Source organism: Phalacrocorax carbo, chromosome 3, assembly GCF_963921805.1.
Source record: "Phalacrocorax carbo chromosome 3, bPhaCar2.1, whole genome shotgun sequence".
Taxonomy (NCBI): Eukaryota; Metazoa; Chordata; class Aves; order Suliformes; family Phalacrocoracidae; genus Phalacrocorax; species Phalacrocorax carbo.
The window spans coordinates 113,204,030-113,220,335 of NC_087515.1; the positions used below are offsets into that span (position 1 = coordinate 113,204,030).

General features: G+C 44.6%; 1 protein-coding gene across 1 annotated transcript; it reads right to left on the reverse strand.

The window, feature by feature from the left end:
- Window positions 1-1,003: 1,003 nt before the first annotated feature.
- Window positions 1,004-15,667, reverse strand: PDIA6 (protein disulfide isomerase family A member 6). Its single transcript, XM_064448035.1, has 13 exons — window positions 15,566-15,667; window positions 12,748-12,889; window positions 11,450-11,507; window positions 10,587-10,713; window positions 10,120-10,226; window positions 8,522-8,655; window positions 7,996-8,110; window positions 6,910-7,050; window positions 5,692-5,776; window positions 5,525-5,597; window positions 4,324-4,482; window positions 2,249-2,345; window positions 1,004-1,490 (listed from the first exon to the last, which is right to left on the reverse strand). The coding sequence occupies exons 1-13, from the start codon at window positions 15,597-15,599 to the stop codon at window positions 1,422-1,424; spliced, it is 1,341 nt and encodes a 446-aa protein (XP_064304105.1). The 5' UTR covers window positions 15,600-15,667; the 3' UTR covers window positions 1,004-1,421.
- Between the last annotated feature and the right edge of the window lie 639 nt (window positions 15,668-16,306).

Here is a 16,306-nt window from a genome sequence, read left to right on the forward strand (position 1 = left end):
TTTTCTAACAGAGCAAACTTAAAAAAAAAACCAAACCCACAAACCAGAAAAAGTAGGAAGCATCAGCAAAATCCAAAGTTCTTTTTAATTAAAAAAAAAAAAAGAAAAATCTTAAAGATCCTGTTGTGGAGCTTATTGTAACATGACTTACAGTCCCAACTACTCATACGTTCAGTTTTTGCCGAGACAGTTCCATTAGAGCTGAGCCGCTGGGACGACTTAGAGTTGGCAGATATTTCCTGCACCAAATCAGCGGGCAAGTTACTGTTGGCTGCCAGGGGTTCTCACACTACCTTTCATGGGGATGAGCTATGGGCAATCTCTCAGGCTCTAGCTGACAAGTATCTGTATTGCATTATTTTCTTGGAAGGAGGGAAAACTTTCAGTTCTTTCATTCCTTAAACAAGCAGATCACACAAGGGCTTCACTAGACACTGATACACAAGACATGGAGAGCAACAAAATACAATTGTATTTTTATTAAAAAAGCAGCATCAGCATCCATGCCTGTTCCCAATTCCCCTTCCAAGGAAACAGCAATTTCAAATTAAAACAATACCAGGTGGGAAGTGAAGAAAAGTTACATCCAATTTGCTGGAGACAGCACCGTGGTGTTTTTCTGTTAGCACCCAGAAATCCTTATGCCCTTAAATGGGGATTAGCTTCACTGCTAATCCTGGGGAAAAGGTTGACCGTGCCTGGTGTCTCCCATTACAGCAGCAACCCCACTTCCATTGTATTACTGATCTTACAAAGTCTGGTACAAAGAAAGAGAAAGCCCCTGAGAAGGAGTAGGAAAAGGAAGACTAAAGAACATTTGAAACTAAGATTGTCCATCAAATCAGGCTTTAGGCCAAACTGTCAAGACCTTTCAAAGCAAGGGGGTGGTTTAGGACTCCCCTCTGCACCAGCCTCTCTATTCTACAGTTCACGATTCAAGGGTCATCCAAAATGGGATAGCTTTTATCACGTGCATCTTTCTTACTCTATACAAGACTAACACTGTGTGTCAAAAATATTTTGTTTTATTCTTTAATTGAAAACAGAAGCTGTCCAGGTTCCACCTCCATGGAGAAAAAAAAAAATCACATTTAAAATTGGTTACACTAACAGCCTCCAGTAACACTCAAAACAGCACACTATCAACAAAATAAAAGCCAAGATGTCCCAAAGAAATATCCATGGTGTCCTCAAAATATTTGTTACACAGAATACAATCAAGTTTACTGGTTATGACAATTCATAGAATTTCTGCAATGTGTTCTTGAGATGCGTACAGTTCACTGCTGCAGTGCATCACATAGCACAGTGTGTCACGTGCTATTTCTCCATAAAAAGGCCACTGGAATATCCATCTGATTGTAAACCAGGTTGCAAACTGCTGCGCAAACTCTCCCAAGAAAAGAAGTTTCCTGAAGATCTCACAGCTCATCTTTATCCCAGTCATCCAGATCCACATCACTGAGATCAATATCATCTTCAACCGGAAGCTGCAAAAAAGGGAAGGTTTTGAGCATATATTTAGAAGCGCTTAACACATCGACTCTGACTTAGCATCATCAACTCTGAAACATGATTACTTCATCCTGGGAGTAAAGCTCCTGCCTGTCAGCTCTTTCATTCATGAAAACTCAAGAGTATTAAGCAAAGGACAAGTGATCAGAGTTCAGACTAGAAGGTTGTTTTCTACTAACAGAAATACTCCAAATAAAGGCAAATACAGATCAACTATGTAACAAAGCTACTACCATATTCTCTATTTTAATTCCATCTGAAGTAGATCAAAGGACTGTAGTAACTCCGGCATTTTTACAGCAACATTAAACCTTAAGAACACACTCAATTGCTGTGTTATTACAAGGGCTTTACCTTACGAACTTTCTGACATTAAGACTTTGATGGTAAGGTCTGCATATCGCAGAACCAAAGTCTCCACAAACGTTCAGGCCCTGAATGCACACACTACCACCTCCCTTACTCAGCATGGGTAGTAACAGGTGTCAGCCTCAGGGGATTCACCTTTCACTTTACATCCTTACAGCTAGGCAGGAGTATCTGTCCACAAAGTCAGACAATGAAGCTGGTGTTTGGTCTGGTGGCAGGATTTAGATAATGGGAAACCATCAACACAACTTGCCACAATCTTTGAAGAGCAAGCCTTTTCACATTGCCAGTTCTTAGTTACTCTATCCAGTCACTTCCGAACGTGACAAATCATCAGTACTTTTAAGGATGGAGCGCCTCTTACCTCACCATCTTTGCCATCCCAAGGTTCAACTGTATGAATTTTAGGGAAAGCTCCACCACCCACTGGTGCTGTAGAGCCACGACCAACAGACAGTTCCCTGAGGAAAAAAAACCCAAGTAAATGTTAAATTTAAGAAATTTCTCCAGTCTCCATCCACCTGGAACCGTGCCTACTTCAGATAAAAGGAAGTTAGTTTTGAGATCATCTTGCATCTCAAGGCAAATATAAGCCTGTCTGAAAGCAAAAGCTTTTCAAAGTGAGAAGCAGAAAATGAAAGAGAGCCCTTAGAGCATCATTGTAAATCTACAATTGGATCCAGAGAGACAAACAAGGTGAGCTACACCGTTTCATATTTCAGCAGTGCCCCTTTTAACACTGATGTCACACTGACACAGTCCCTTTACCAGTATGTTGTGTATCACTTGAGGCAACTCCAAGAGGAATCTATAATTCTAGTTTTGGAAGTCACTCCAACCGTTACCTGAAATTGCTACTAATCTTTTTTTATGGAGGCTTGGAGTCCCCTAGGTTACAATGGGTATGAGGTAACCAGTTTCTGCTTCGAGACACCCCATCTTGCTCTTGCTAGTTAGGCGTGCTCAAAAATCCTAACGAGCTAATCCCTGCGCATTCTTTCAGAGACAAGTAAGACTGAATAAGTATTCCTCCCTAGGTGGAATCTACAATTTTTCTGCTCTTCTCAGTGCTCGTTTCATTACTTTTGGTCAACACTGTTGAACTGCCTATTAGATTACAAAGGTGGCATGCAGCAAGCTGAGTTAACAGCCAGCTGTGCCAACTGTGACTGCTTTATCCAGGCATACAGCTGAGCTGAAGTGTCAAGTACGCAATTATTCCAGCAAGTATAGCTCTGTAGTAACACAATACCAAACCAATTATCTAATGCAATATCAGCTGTTAAGTTGGCTCGTGTCCTGAAGCACCATCCACCCTCACAAGGAGAGGCTTTGCTGAGATGGATTTTACAGACTAAGAGAATTTGCCATGTCTGAGGAAGGCAGACATTTCTCTCTCATGCATTAGTACAGACCATTGGTATTACTCTTCTTGCATCTGAATCCTGTATTTTACTTGATGCCCTGAGAACCTTCTCTTTTTGGCATTAAGAAGAAAGTCTGATCACTTACGCAGGTAAGAGAATATAGCAGTTTCCATTAATCCAGCAGGAACAGGGGTCAATTAATGGCAAGGTAGGGAGAGGCTGTTGTATTTCCTTTTGCAATTCTGACTGTCCTTTGCCATTCTCCAAGCACAGACATGGCAACAACACTGCTAATGTAAGCTCTCAAAGGCTCTCACACACCTTATGGTGGCTGGTGCTCTACCCAGAAGCAGAGTTCTTGCTTCACTTTGACCATGCTTAAGTAACAGTTTGTTCTGTGGCTCTGTTTCAGTGCTGCTGCTGCCTTCTATCCTCCTCCCTATTTCCTTTCCCCATTCAATTTTTCTCATCACTGGCTCTTGCCCAGCTACGTAAGAGGTGGTTTCAGGAAACCTGAGCTGAGCAGAGAGCTGCTGACTTTTTGGATGATAGCTTCAGCTCCCCCAATCAGTTTATCAGATGCCAGGGCAATGGGAGGGGAAAGACAGGACCAGAAAGAACCAGAAAGATGAACAGCAACATACAGAACCTCAAAAACCTCAGCAGCTTCCTTTCAGGTTCCCAAACTGAGAGCTTCCCAATTACTTAATTGAAATAGTGCATTTTGATTGAACGGTATAGATTGCCAAATCCCATTAATTTATTGCGTTATCAGAGAACCAGAATTTTTCAAGATCAAAGCTCACTTCTGTTTTCAAACCGTTTCCAAAGGTTGTGCTAAAGCTACCATTTAAGTCTAATGTCCGACTTCTTAATTCGGTCGCTACCTTCTTGTGGTGGACAACTTTATTAGTTGCAATCCTTACTGTAATAATTCATTTACTCCAGTGAATGCTTGTCATCTTAATTCTCTTAACATGCAAGTCTTGTCTCATCCAGGAGAGCTTGATTTTGGTCTTAAGAGTTACAGCCCCACTCAGAGAAATATTTAAGTCCCTTAAATATTTCATACCTGAGAAACTCATTAATCCCTTGCTCACTGAATGATCCTTTCAGAAGGGCAAATTTCATCTTCCGAGCATTAACAGCTGCCATTGCTGGATACCCAAAGCCTCCAATCCCCAGAGAGCTCTCAAGATCTGACTGAGCACCTGCTTCTGTCCACAGCCACCTTGAGGAAAAGATAAAATAGAAAATTAATAATTAGGATAGGCACTACAATAGTTTTGAGGTCACATGTATCCTGCAACTCTGCAGAGTTCAAGCTGGCCTCTGAACTGCCCTTGACAGCGTCAGGCATTATTGAAGTCAGCAGGGAATAGTGGGGTCCTGATCTTGAACCACATAACATAAGGAAGCCCCAAGCTCACAGCCACTGAAAGTTGGATCAGAATAGCAGCAATGAAAGACAGTCCAGGGGAAGAACTGTGTTACCTATCTCAACAAATTGCTGCATTTTAGCCTATATTAAGCAAGGTTTAAAATGGCTCAAGTCACATATCTAAATGTGACACAGTACTGCCCAAATCCCACTGTAGAGGTTTTCTGGCCCAAAACTGCAAAACCAACATTTCACTCAGTATTAGCTCCTCACTGGTCACCCTCTGACAGAGTCTCAGTTCCTCTAATACTTAACAAGTCCCCTGAGGGACCTCTGTAATCAGCCAATCTCAGCATTTCCCCCCAGGCTTTCATGCCATTTTGCTCCCTTTTCAAGGCAGTCAGTGTGTCAGAACAACTCTTACTTCCCAGAGATCCTAACCTCCACATGAGTGGAGGAGAAGAAAAGGCAAAGGCTGCTGGCCACCTTCTTTGAGAGCATGAAATTTGCTAATAAACTGCAAGGTACTGGTTTTTTTTGTTGTTGAGAATTCAACAGTCATACTGGCAGACTCACCCACCAGAAGAAGGCTCCAAAATAAACTGGATAAATAGTGCCCTAAAATATTTTAGCATTCAGAACAAAAAAGATGCTTAATATCACTCATCCATGCAGGATTTGAGAGGTGGATAAAAAGCCCAAAACAGCAGTTTATTCTAAAGCCGCAGCATCCTCTCCTGCAGTACCATTGGTGAAATACCAACATATACTATCCTGAGCAAGGAACAAATCTTATCTGCAGATAAGACAGCTCTGTTATCATACAAATTCTATCCCGTTACCTCTAAAAATGCTCACATCTTTTCCGAGACCAGTCTGCAATGACACTTACCCCCACATTTTCTTTTTGTATTTTTCAGCCATTTTTAACATCACATCCAGGTAAGAATTCCTCCCTGAAGCTCCTGTTTGTTAGACAGAATTGGACAAGTTAAAAACACACAACTATATGCTTTAAGTGACAAATTCATGGAGAAGTCTGCTTGCTTGTATATCTACCTGTGTCAAGAATATGAGGCAGGATGGAAATGATGCAGAGCTGGTGAGCATCACAGGTACTCTTTAGAACATCTTCACTAATTATCTAGAAGAAAGTGGCAGGAAGTCAATGTGAGCAAGGCTTGGTTACCTAGCTGTGACTGCACTTCCCTCTGACAGCTTATCAACTCCATCCTACAGGGTAATAAGCATTGAAACAACTTGACACAAAAGCTTACAAGCATCTCCTACTTCGCTGGTCCCCCAACACAGGGCTAATCACAAAAAGTTCAAAGTCTTCTGTTGAGACTTGCAGCAACGGGCAAGTAAGCAGCACCTAATACAGCTTACAGAGAGCACAGTAAGGTGTCACCGCCCTTGGACAAGGGTTGGAAACAGCACACCCAGACCTACACATAGGCCGGTAGGTTTCCTTCAGGGTACTGCTAGCATAAAGAGAGCCAGCAGGATGCAGCATTTGCTGAAGATGAGGACATTTAAATCTGCATCAGTAGTCTCCAAATTTTGACTGTGCACTGCTACCAGTAAAAAAACATTTCTAAGCATGCAGCCCCAATATATGCATAACAATTATATACATGTACTACTGTACTAACATTATGTATGCTAAAAGGTGTACAGAAAATAGACATTTTAAAAGGCTGACAAAGATGAAATAAACACCATTTTAATATATCTTTTTTTAATTTGTTAATGGTACAAGTTTTCTTTTCTTCCTGCACCCCAGTGAATTGTCTTGCATGCACCCCACTTTGGAGACAACCGATCACCATTTCAAATCTAGCAACACCACACTGAAACTAGAAGTCACCGTACAGAGATTGGAGTTTTTAGACAAGTAAGATCAGTTATCATGCAACTTCTAATGGATGGATTACAAACAACAAAACCCCTGCCCTCTTGTTGTAAGGAAAAAGATGGGGCACAGAACCCAACCTTTTCACTCATTCCTCAAGAGAGGATTTAGACACCCTGGTACCATCCTGTCAGTGCCTTCGCTATACCAATTCTGATAATCTTCAGTCAACAACAAATTTATAGTAAAAAATTAAATAAGAGGAAAGCTGAATGATCAGACTTGTCATCCTTGACATTCTGCTGCAAAACAGTGTGCAAGCAGCACACTTGGGCTGTTTTGTTTACAGTTAATACAGTCCTGCAAGAACCGCTGCAAAGGATATGATGGAAAAGCAATTTGAGAAAGTGATGTAGAGGTACCTCCAGGAGCTCAGGTGGTGGGGCATTATCAGAAAACAGATCCAGAGCACGAGCAACAATATCAGATCTAGTTCTGCCACCATCATAATCAACAGGGTCTTCTCCTTTCTGGAAGATTTTAATTGTGGGAAATCCACGAATCTGCAAGACAAGTTTAAGCCATCAGCTCAAATAAATCTGAATATTTATGGTGGAAGTTATCTGCTACTCTGATGTATTCTAGATTAAGAGAAAGGGAAGAGATTTAACATCTACGTGAATCAAGTCTCACAGCCCATTATAACTGAACTGGAACAATTTTGTAGCTTTCTGCTTGTGCAACAATTCAAAATAAGGCTGACACATGCTGAAATATTGTTTCAAATTTTAGCCCTGATGAATCAGCAACAGTTTCATCTCATCTAGAGGCACCAAGCTCTGCATGTCTAAGTAGCAGGAGGACTATCTTAACATTTTCTATTTCTTAGACATTAGTTTCCCTATTTTGTCTGTAGCGAGGCAGCACTGTGCCTACATGGCTACAAATGGACCTTAAGCTCCCTCTGCTGCACTTCCAGTAAAACTTACTCAGTCTTCCTGCTGACTGTCAGCCAAGTGCACTTACAGGGAAACAAAGCATCACACTGTGAGCTCTCTGTACTGTATTAAAAACTAAAGAATATCAGTTCACTTTGGACCCACAGCATAGCTGATCTGGGCAGCTAATACTGTCAGAGTGATCCCTGATAACTGGCTCTAAGATGTACAGGTACATGTGCATGTTCTCGAGATGCCCAGCTAGCATACATACAGTCTGAGAGACGTCTCACTGCAGATGATAAAGCTATACAAGACCTTAAGGAAATAAACAGCCTTTTTCATTAGCAACATCCAGATTTATTCCTTTCCTCTCACCCCATTTATTTGTATTGTTACTGACATTCAGGAATGAATTATTTGTGGAAAAGTGGTATATGTCACTTAACTTTTTTTAGCACAAAACATTTTAAGTGGTACCAGATTAAGGAACAGTTCTGTAAGCATTAAAGGGAAATCTGATTTACTGGAGATGGAAAGGAAATGGTAACTGCTGCAGAGCACGCTCACCCCGTATCGGCCTGCCAGCATCTGATTGACTGTTGCATCTACCGCAGCCAGCTTTACTTTTCCCTTTGTCTGCTCCTTCACCTCAGTGGCAGCAGCTGCCCATTCTGGCTCTAGGCTGAAAAACAAAGAGTATGAGTGCTCTCTTACAGCTAGCAAAAGAGTACCACATCACAATGTTATGTAGCATACTCCACTCAAGAAAAAAAAGAGTCTCCGCAGAGAATGACAGCTAGGAGAGTTATTCCAGATGAGAGTAAAGTTCTGCATCTGAAGGAATGAAAAGGTTAATATAACCTCTGGATCTTATTTCTACTGGTAAGTGGGAATTTTACTGCTAAGGAAGAGCGCAGCCATAGCAGCACCAAGGTGCCCTGAGCAGAAGCCCACAGAGTTTTGTTACAACACCTTATGGTGAACTCCACTTCTGATGTACCAGAGGTGCAAGGTCCCTTTTAGGGGATTAGGGGTATTGCTCAAAAGCAAGCACTAATGGGAACTGAAATGTCAAAGAAAAAACCTCATTTACTTTTTGCAGTGCCCACACCACGGGGCATAAAACTCCACCATCCACACATCATCACTATTTATGACGTTCTTATCAAAGCTGTCATCAGTCAGCTCAATCACATCCTTCTTATCTCCACCTCCGCTCTCTCGGCTCTGTAAGAAACAAACAGACCCTCACATAAGCAGCAACCAAAATTAGTTTCCCACACAAGCTATCTCCTGTGTGTCATGTTGTACCAAATGGTCTTTACTTGAATGAGATACAAACCAGGCAGTGTTAGGTCATACAACTTTCCCATTTTAGAACTGACAATACACACAGCCTACTCCCACAGCACTTTCAAGAAACAGCAAGTGAACCTTCTCTTAAAAAAAAATAGAAAAAGATCAAAACCAGGTCAAACTGACTAACAAGATGTGGGAACACTTCCCCAGTTCTTCATGGTCTGATCTGTCCAAGAACAAAGTGCTCTCCAACCCTCCCACCCCATGGTGCCCTGGTTTCCAGACAAAATAAACACGTGAGCGCAACACATGCTACAGGGTACAGTCCACCCCAGTCTTCTATCTGGCCAACCTAAGGATGTTGGAGTATACTTGATCCATGATTTAGAAACAGTAGCAGTAGCCAGCAGCTTTTCAATCTACCTTCAGGGAGAAATCCAGCATGCCAACTTCAGAAGAACACTACCAAATTAAAAAAAAATCAAACTCATCCATCTAGCTTAGACTAGGACTAGGCAAATGGTACCTCAACCAGTTGGAGAATGGGGCTGAACAGGGACCTCAAAAGTTCAAAGGGAGATGCAAAGTCTCACACTTGGGGAAGAATAACCCCATGCACCAATACATGCTGGGGACTGACTAGCTGGAAAGCAACTTTTCAGAAAGGAGCCTGGAGGTCCTGGTCAACAAGTTGGACATTAGCCAGCAATGCAGCCCTGTGGCAAAGGCAGCAACAGCCTCCTGAGCTGCTTCAGGCAGAGAGTTGCCAGCAGGTCTGGGGAGGTGATCCTTCCCTCTGCTCAGCACTGTATGAAACATCTGGAATGCTGGGCCCAGTTCTGGGCTCCCCAGTATAAGAGGCACGCACAGACTGTAGCAACTCCAGCCAACAATCAAAGCTGATTAAGGGCTTTGAGCATCTGACATATGTTAAGAGGTTGAGAAAGCTGGGGTTGCTCCGCTAGAAAGAGACAAGGCTCAGTGTGGATCCTATCCATGCATATAAATACCTGAGCGGAGGGGACTAAAGAAAACAAAGGCAGACTCTTCTCTGCAATGCCCAGTGACAGGACAAGGAATAAGGGCATATGTTGAAATACAAGAACTTCATTTAAATATAAAAATTCTACTGTGAGGGTGGTCAAACGCTGGAACAGGCTGCCCAAAGAGCAGAGTCTGCGTGGAGTGTCAGTCCTTGGAGATACTCACAACTTGACAGGACAGCCCTGAGCAATCAGCTCTAGCTGACCCTGCAGGGGGCTGGACTAGACAGCCTCCAGAAGTCCCTTCCAACTTCAGCTACTCTGTGAACAGAGTCAGGAGCACAAGCTTTGATCTCCTGTACAGAACAGCCCCCTGGTTGAAAACAAACCCACACTTGTCCTCAAATACCTGTTTCCCAGAACTATATCCTCCACTTCTGCCACTAAGACGGTCTTTCACCATGGACCGAAGAGCACTTAGAGCAGCATCGACAATGGCATCACTTGTCCTGCCACCTGCAATGCAGCAAAAAGAATGTTTAAGGCATCGAAAGGCCAGTTTAAAGTAGGCCCATGACTTAGCAGCAGGATTGCTTATCTGATGGGGGGTGACTGTGGCAAGCTCCCAGTAAACAGGAAGAAGTAATTCTTTGGAACTGCCTATCAAACTCCACCAACTACAGACTGCAGGTGGGACTGCTAGCCCATGCTAAGACATGCACGATTTGGTCAAGCAAGTCCCACCCATCTGTCCCTCAGTTACTACAAGCACTAGACAGGAAGGAAACACCACACAAGACAGCATTAACAGCTACCATAATTACTGTATTCAGGAAGGTTTTAGGCATGCAACACATGAAAGAACATCACATTTACCCTGATAATCCTCTGCTTTGTTTTTGTTAGCTCCAAATATCTTGATAGTTGGAAACCCTCTGACTCCATACTGTCCACCCAAGGACTGATGCTTATCTGCATCTACTGCACCTACTTTTACTACACCCTGTGGAAATAAAAACAAAAACTAAGACAAGACTTGTACAGTAGAGAGTCAGTCATTAGGAGGGTAAGCAACAGTCACCAGAAGAGGTATTATCCCCTGAAAAGCATTAAACTACAGAATGCCATATGTCCATTTCTTTCTTCATTCAAAAAATTTTTTAAAATTGTTTAGGGGTTTTTTTTATGTTTTTGTTTGGCTGGTGTTTTGTTGGTTGTTTTTTTTTTGAGGGGAATGTATTTTACATAGGTAAGCGTTCAGCAAATCACTACATAACCAAGTTTTTTGTAATTAAAAAAATACTCATCACCAACAGCTTACAAAGCTGTGTTCATATATTCAGTTAACGCTGTTCCTGTACTTCAGAGGCAGGTGACAGGACAGCAAGGAAGAAAATAGAAACATGCTATTTTGGGGGATGGCTGGATTCTAATGTCTTCCGGTGCTGTGAAAAGCAGCCCTGGGAAACAGTGATGGGAATCACAGGGACAGAACTGACTTACTTCCTCTGCAATCCAATGGCTTCTTTTTTAAAAGCAAAAAAAAACCCAACACCAAAAAACTTTAAAAATCCTGACTTTAAGCGCCTCTGATCTGTCACTTCTCTGGGTGGACAAGTATGATTGAAGTGATATGGCTTTGGGGACCAAACCCTACCTCGATGTTCCCAAGCCAGATTACTAACAGCCAAACTCTCCTCAATCCACTGCCACAGGCACAGTTGAAAGATTAAACTTACTTTTAATGCTGTTGCTGCTTTCTTCCACTCAGGGGTTAGTCTTTGACAATGACCACACCTTTTAGAGAAAAAAAAAAACACGAACAAAACAGGTGTTAACTGTGATTCAGACCTGATAACTATTTCACGAAGTACAGACTGGCCTCATTGGTTTGCAATTACAGAACAGCAAACTGTGCGAGACTTAAGGTCTACTCATGAGGAGGGGAAGAGGCTATGCTACAACATCACATCATCTCTCAGACTTTGGAAGAAAAACCTCCACATGTATTACATAAGTGCATACAACCCCTGCCCTCCCCCCCCCCCCCCCCCATATATATACACACCCCCGCCCCTCAAAAGCTGCCTGGCTTTACAAACACAGAGACAAATGCGAGCACCAAAATCTAACTTTATTGCCGTTGTTCAATAAAACTTCCTGTTACCCGTAAAGCTGCAACAACACCAGAAGAGGCACAGCAAGCTTTCCCCTGACCTCTCAGCACAGAGTCACGCTGTTGCAATGGAAGGCCCCTCTTTCTCCAGAACATGGCACTTTGGATAGCAATAGCACAGAGGATTTGTGCAAAGGCAGAACGTACATCACTGGTATTTGCATGGAAGAGGCTCCGTGCCCTGGACGTGAGCAGGATTGTAGATAATGGTGCTAAATTAAGATGCACAAAGCCAATATTTTTCAATGGAAATGGGAAATTCTAGGTGTCAATTCAGATCTGTGCTTTCACATCAGAATCAGGTTCAGAAAGACAGAAGTGAGGGGCCTTTTCACTCACCTATTGCACTTCAACCCATCATTTTTGATACTAATTTCAGTAGAAAAACTGAAGTATTAAAATGGTGTATAAGGTTTTCATAGAATACCAGGTTGGAAGGGACCTAAGGATCATCTGGTCCAACCTTTCTTGGCAAAAGCACAGCTAGGCAAGTTGGCCCAGTATCCCGTCCAGCTGAACCTTAAAAGTGTCCAGTGTTGGGGAATCCACCACTTCCATGGGAAGATTATTCCAATGGCTGATTGCTTTCACTGTAGAAAGTTTTCCTCGTGTCCAACTGGAACCTCCCCTGGAGTAACTTACACATTACCTGTCTTTTCCACGTGACTCCAATTCCTACCTTTTTCCCCAGTGAGGATATTTAAAATAGGAATCCCAACTGCAGCTATTTTGCTAGTCATGAGGCCATCAAACCAATAACTGTACTGCCAACAAGTGAATGAAACCCTGTGCTGATCAGCAACAGATTAATATGCTGCTCCTCATGATAAGAGCAAGCAAGTACACAGCTATAATTCTTACCATGGGGCAAAGAACTCCACGAGCCACAGGCTCTCACTTTGGATGACTTCCTTGTTGAAGTTAGTTGGTGTCAGCTCTATCACATCGTCACTGGCCGAATATAAACCGTTAACTGCCAGGAATAACGTGCAGCTCACCGTGCCTAGAACAAAGAGCAAAGCAATCAGCATTCCTGCAGAACATTTATGATTTTCCTGTTGCCATGGATAAATCATTTCCCCACCTCCTACAAATCAGTAAGGGGAAAAAAAAATTCCAGTTTGACTGGGGAAAAAATGTTAAGGCAAGACATATGCTTCCTCTCTTCACTTAAATCATGATTCCACAGGATCATGTAATAGATTCTCTGTGCCTAAAGCTAGCTGGAGTCATGCCACTCCTGCTATGGCTCTCCAGAGAGCATTTTGTCAAAGCTGCTACCCTAACTACTACTGCTACGAGACCAGCAGAATTTCCACACACATTCCCATGGTCAGCTACATTTTATTTCCATTCTCTCTCATAGAAACTCTTAAGTCAATTGCCCACACCTCTTGCACAGCAAGCACTCAAACACATCTTTCATAGGATCACATAATCCAGGACTGTCCCAACTAGTCTTAGTACAGTTACACTGATTTTAGGACCAGCACTTGATGCACTGGTAGTGTAAGGAGCTCTTTTGTTCTTGCTTATAAGGATCTTAGTCTACCATTGATTTATCTCTCTAGCAACAGATGGAAAAAAACAGCTTAATCTTGCTGGTTAAGAACTCAAGCACTCGTAGAATGCTAAATAACCATACCCCACATTAAAAAGTACAAGGAAATTGCTTTCTCTTAAGATTTTAATACTTCTGGATCTTATTATTGCTTGATACTTTGCACATAAAACCTTGTAATCTTTCCTTCTACCTAGTCAGGGAGATTGAGACATGACTTGGTGAACGATGACAAGGATCTCTATAACAAAATACACGCAAGAATTTTCTTAATCCAAAGACTGGGGGGAGTAAGAGCTCAGGCACTGAAATTAGAACTAGGCAAAAAATAGTTAGTTCTGCTGCGAGTGGTTAATAACTTGAATAGGAAGCTACACATTCTCTCTCAAGAATGAACATGAGAGGAAGATTCAGCTCAGTGATGCAGAAACGCTACAGCACGTGGTACACAAACTGCACAGCATCATCTACGCTTTACCAGTCCTGCTCAAGAAAACCCAGTTTCATTACACCTATTCTGCAGGCAAGAGAAGCTAAAAGAAATAACATCTTCCAGGTTACTCAGCCAGAGATCAGGACTGAATTGCCACGCTGCAACCCAGTGCCCTGTCCATCACACCACTCCCCCTCCTAACGGCTTTTTCTAGCCCTAGGACCCAAACCCTTTCTTCTGGGGTGATTCTAGTTGGTTTTAAACCACCAGCTTTACACAGTAGATTTGCTCTCTCCCTTCAGTATGCCCACACACAACCAACACATCATCAGCACTGACCAACTGACTCCCAGGTGGCTGTCACAGCATGTTACAGTGACCTACAGTACCAGTGGCAGCTGGGGTAGAGTAAGAAAACAAGGATGCAAAAAGCTACTTGAATGTTACAGCCACTGTCAAGAGAGAAACCCTTCTCTAGATGGAATGAGACCATTAACTTGAAATCAGCATATCTGTGCATCACCTAAAGCTCTCTGTTGCAGAATATATTCAGAAGCTGAGCAGTTCACTCAGCCATTTCTGTCACTCCAAATAGAGAGGTTCTAGTTTATGCAAAAACACCTGCTAAAGGGAACTCACAAAAGAATGCACATGGTGAGATTCACCTAGTCACGTATGACTGCATTTTTGTTAAACTATGACTCATGAACCGGTGGCATAGTTTTCCTTTCTATAGTGAAACAGTTATGGTTTAATTCGTCTTTAGTAAATAAAAAGATCATTTTCCTACAAGCATCTAAGCCGGGAAAATGCAAGTCTGCCCTTTTATTAAGGCAATAAAAAATCTCAGATAATCCAATTTCAGAAGTTGTTTTCTAATGTAAGTGAATTACATAGACAGGAGGGTTGTTAAACCAAGTAAGGCAGCTCCATGTTGGTATTACTAGCCCCCACCGAAAAAACCCAAGCTGTAACTCTGTGAAGAAGAGGAGCAGCTGTGAAGAAATGCTTTTGCCAGGGGATAATGATTCTGAGACCTTCCTCCTCAGAACGCCCGCACCTCCTGCGGCGGCGCTGGGCGCGCGGGAGAGCGCCCGCCCGCGCGCGCCCGCGAGGGGCAGCCGTCCCCCTGCGGCCCTGCCGGCGGCACCGGCACCTTCCGTAGCTCTACGGAAGGGTCCGAGGGGCGCCGCTTAGCGGGTGTACCGATTTGCCCAGCACAGAAGAGCCAGCAGCGGGGAAGAGGAAGCACAATTCCCCACGGACTCCTCCTTCTGCCTTCAGTCATCGCTTCCTTACCGCCCTTACCGCACTAGACAGCCAGGTCACCCAGGCGAGTAAAACACCGCCCCTTGCTGGAAACGAAAGCGTGGTTTGGTGAGAGACAAGCACCACTTTCTTTCATTTCTTTGTTACTGGGACCTTTAGGCAGCCTCCCTGCGCCCCGGTATCCTGCCGAGCGATCGGGGGCGGCTCGGACCGGGGCTGCTCCCGTCCCTGCTCGTCCCTTGCCCTCCCCAGCCCAACTGCCCCGCACGGCCTAGAACCCCCGCCGCCCCGACCCGTCGCCAGCGGCCGCCCGCTCAGCCCAGTGCCCGGGTCGTCCCTGTCCCCGCCCCCGCGGGCCCGCATGGCCCGGGAAACCGCGCCCCGCCGCCCCTCAGGCCGCCGCCCGCTGCTCCTACCCCACCAGAGCTGGCCCGCGGCGCGCGACCCCATGGTTGCTCTGCCGCTCCCTCCGCCGCCGCTACTAGAGCCTGCCCGCCCCGCCCTCCGCGCCCCGCGTTCCCCGCCCTCCGCGCCCCGCGTTCCCCGCCGTGGCCGCCGCCTATTGGCGGCGCCGGCGCTCGCGCACTGGTATAGCCAATGGGGGGCGGACGCGTCAGTCGCTGCGTGGCGCGAGTGGGTGCAGAGCTCTCTGAGGGGAGGAGGAGGCGGAGGGTACCGGCGGCGCTGCTGTCGCGTGGGTTGGCCGGCAGCGGCTGGGAGCTGCTGAGGGCCGGAGGGTGGCGGAGGCCTGCCTGCCTGGGGAGCGTTGTCAGCAGGCTGCCCCCCGGAAAACCTGCTCTCAGCCTGCTTCCAGCAGCTTCTCAGGGAAGGCAGGGCGCCCGCGGCCCCTCTTCGCCCCACCGCGCTGGGGGCTGCGTGGGCCTGAGCTGAAACCCACGCAGGCCCGCAAGGAGAAGGCAGGCAGGCCAGCGTTCTGTCAGCTCGGTGCCCGAGCTGCTTCCTTGCTGCTTCTGAGTGCAAACTAAGTCTCAGGGACTTTGCAGTCTAAATGGGGTCACTGTGAAAAGTGGTAGCGGCGTTTACATTCGAAAAAATGTTATTTGCAAGCCACAAGCTTGCACGTAGAAGTAGAAATGAGGCTAGCTGCGTCTGCCGTAGGCCAAGGAAATAAAAGGGGGGGGGGGGGGGGGGGGCGG

Bases quoted from the DNA above. Each gene is read 5' to 3' on its own strand.
- PDIA6 (XM_064448035.1), bottom strand. From the start codon at position 15,599: ATGGGGTCGCGCGCCGCGGGCCAGCTCTGGTGGG. The intron at 7,051-7,995 runs GTGAGCGTGCTC...CTTGTCTTGCAG, and splicing joins TGCTGGCAGGCCGATACGGG to ATTCGTGGATTTCCCACAAT. The intron at 2,346-4,323 runs GTATGAAATATT...TTTTTTCCTCAG, and splicing joins GGGATTAATGAGTTTCTCAG to GGAACTGTCTGTTGGTCGTG.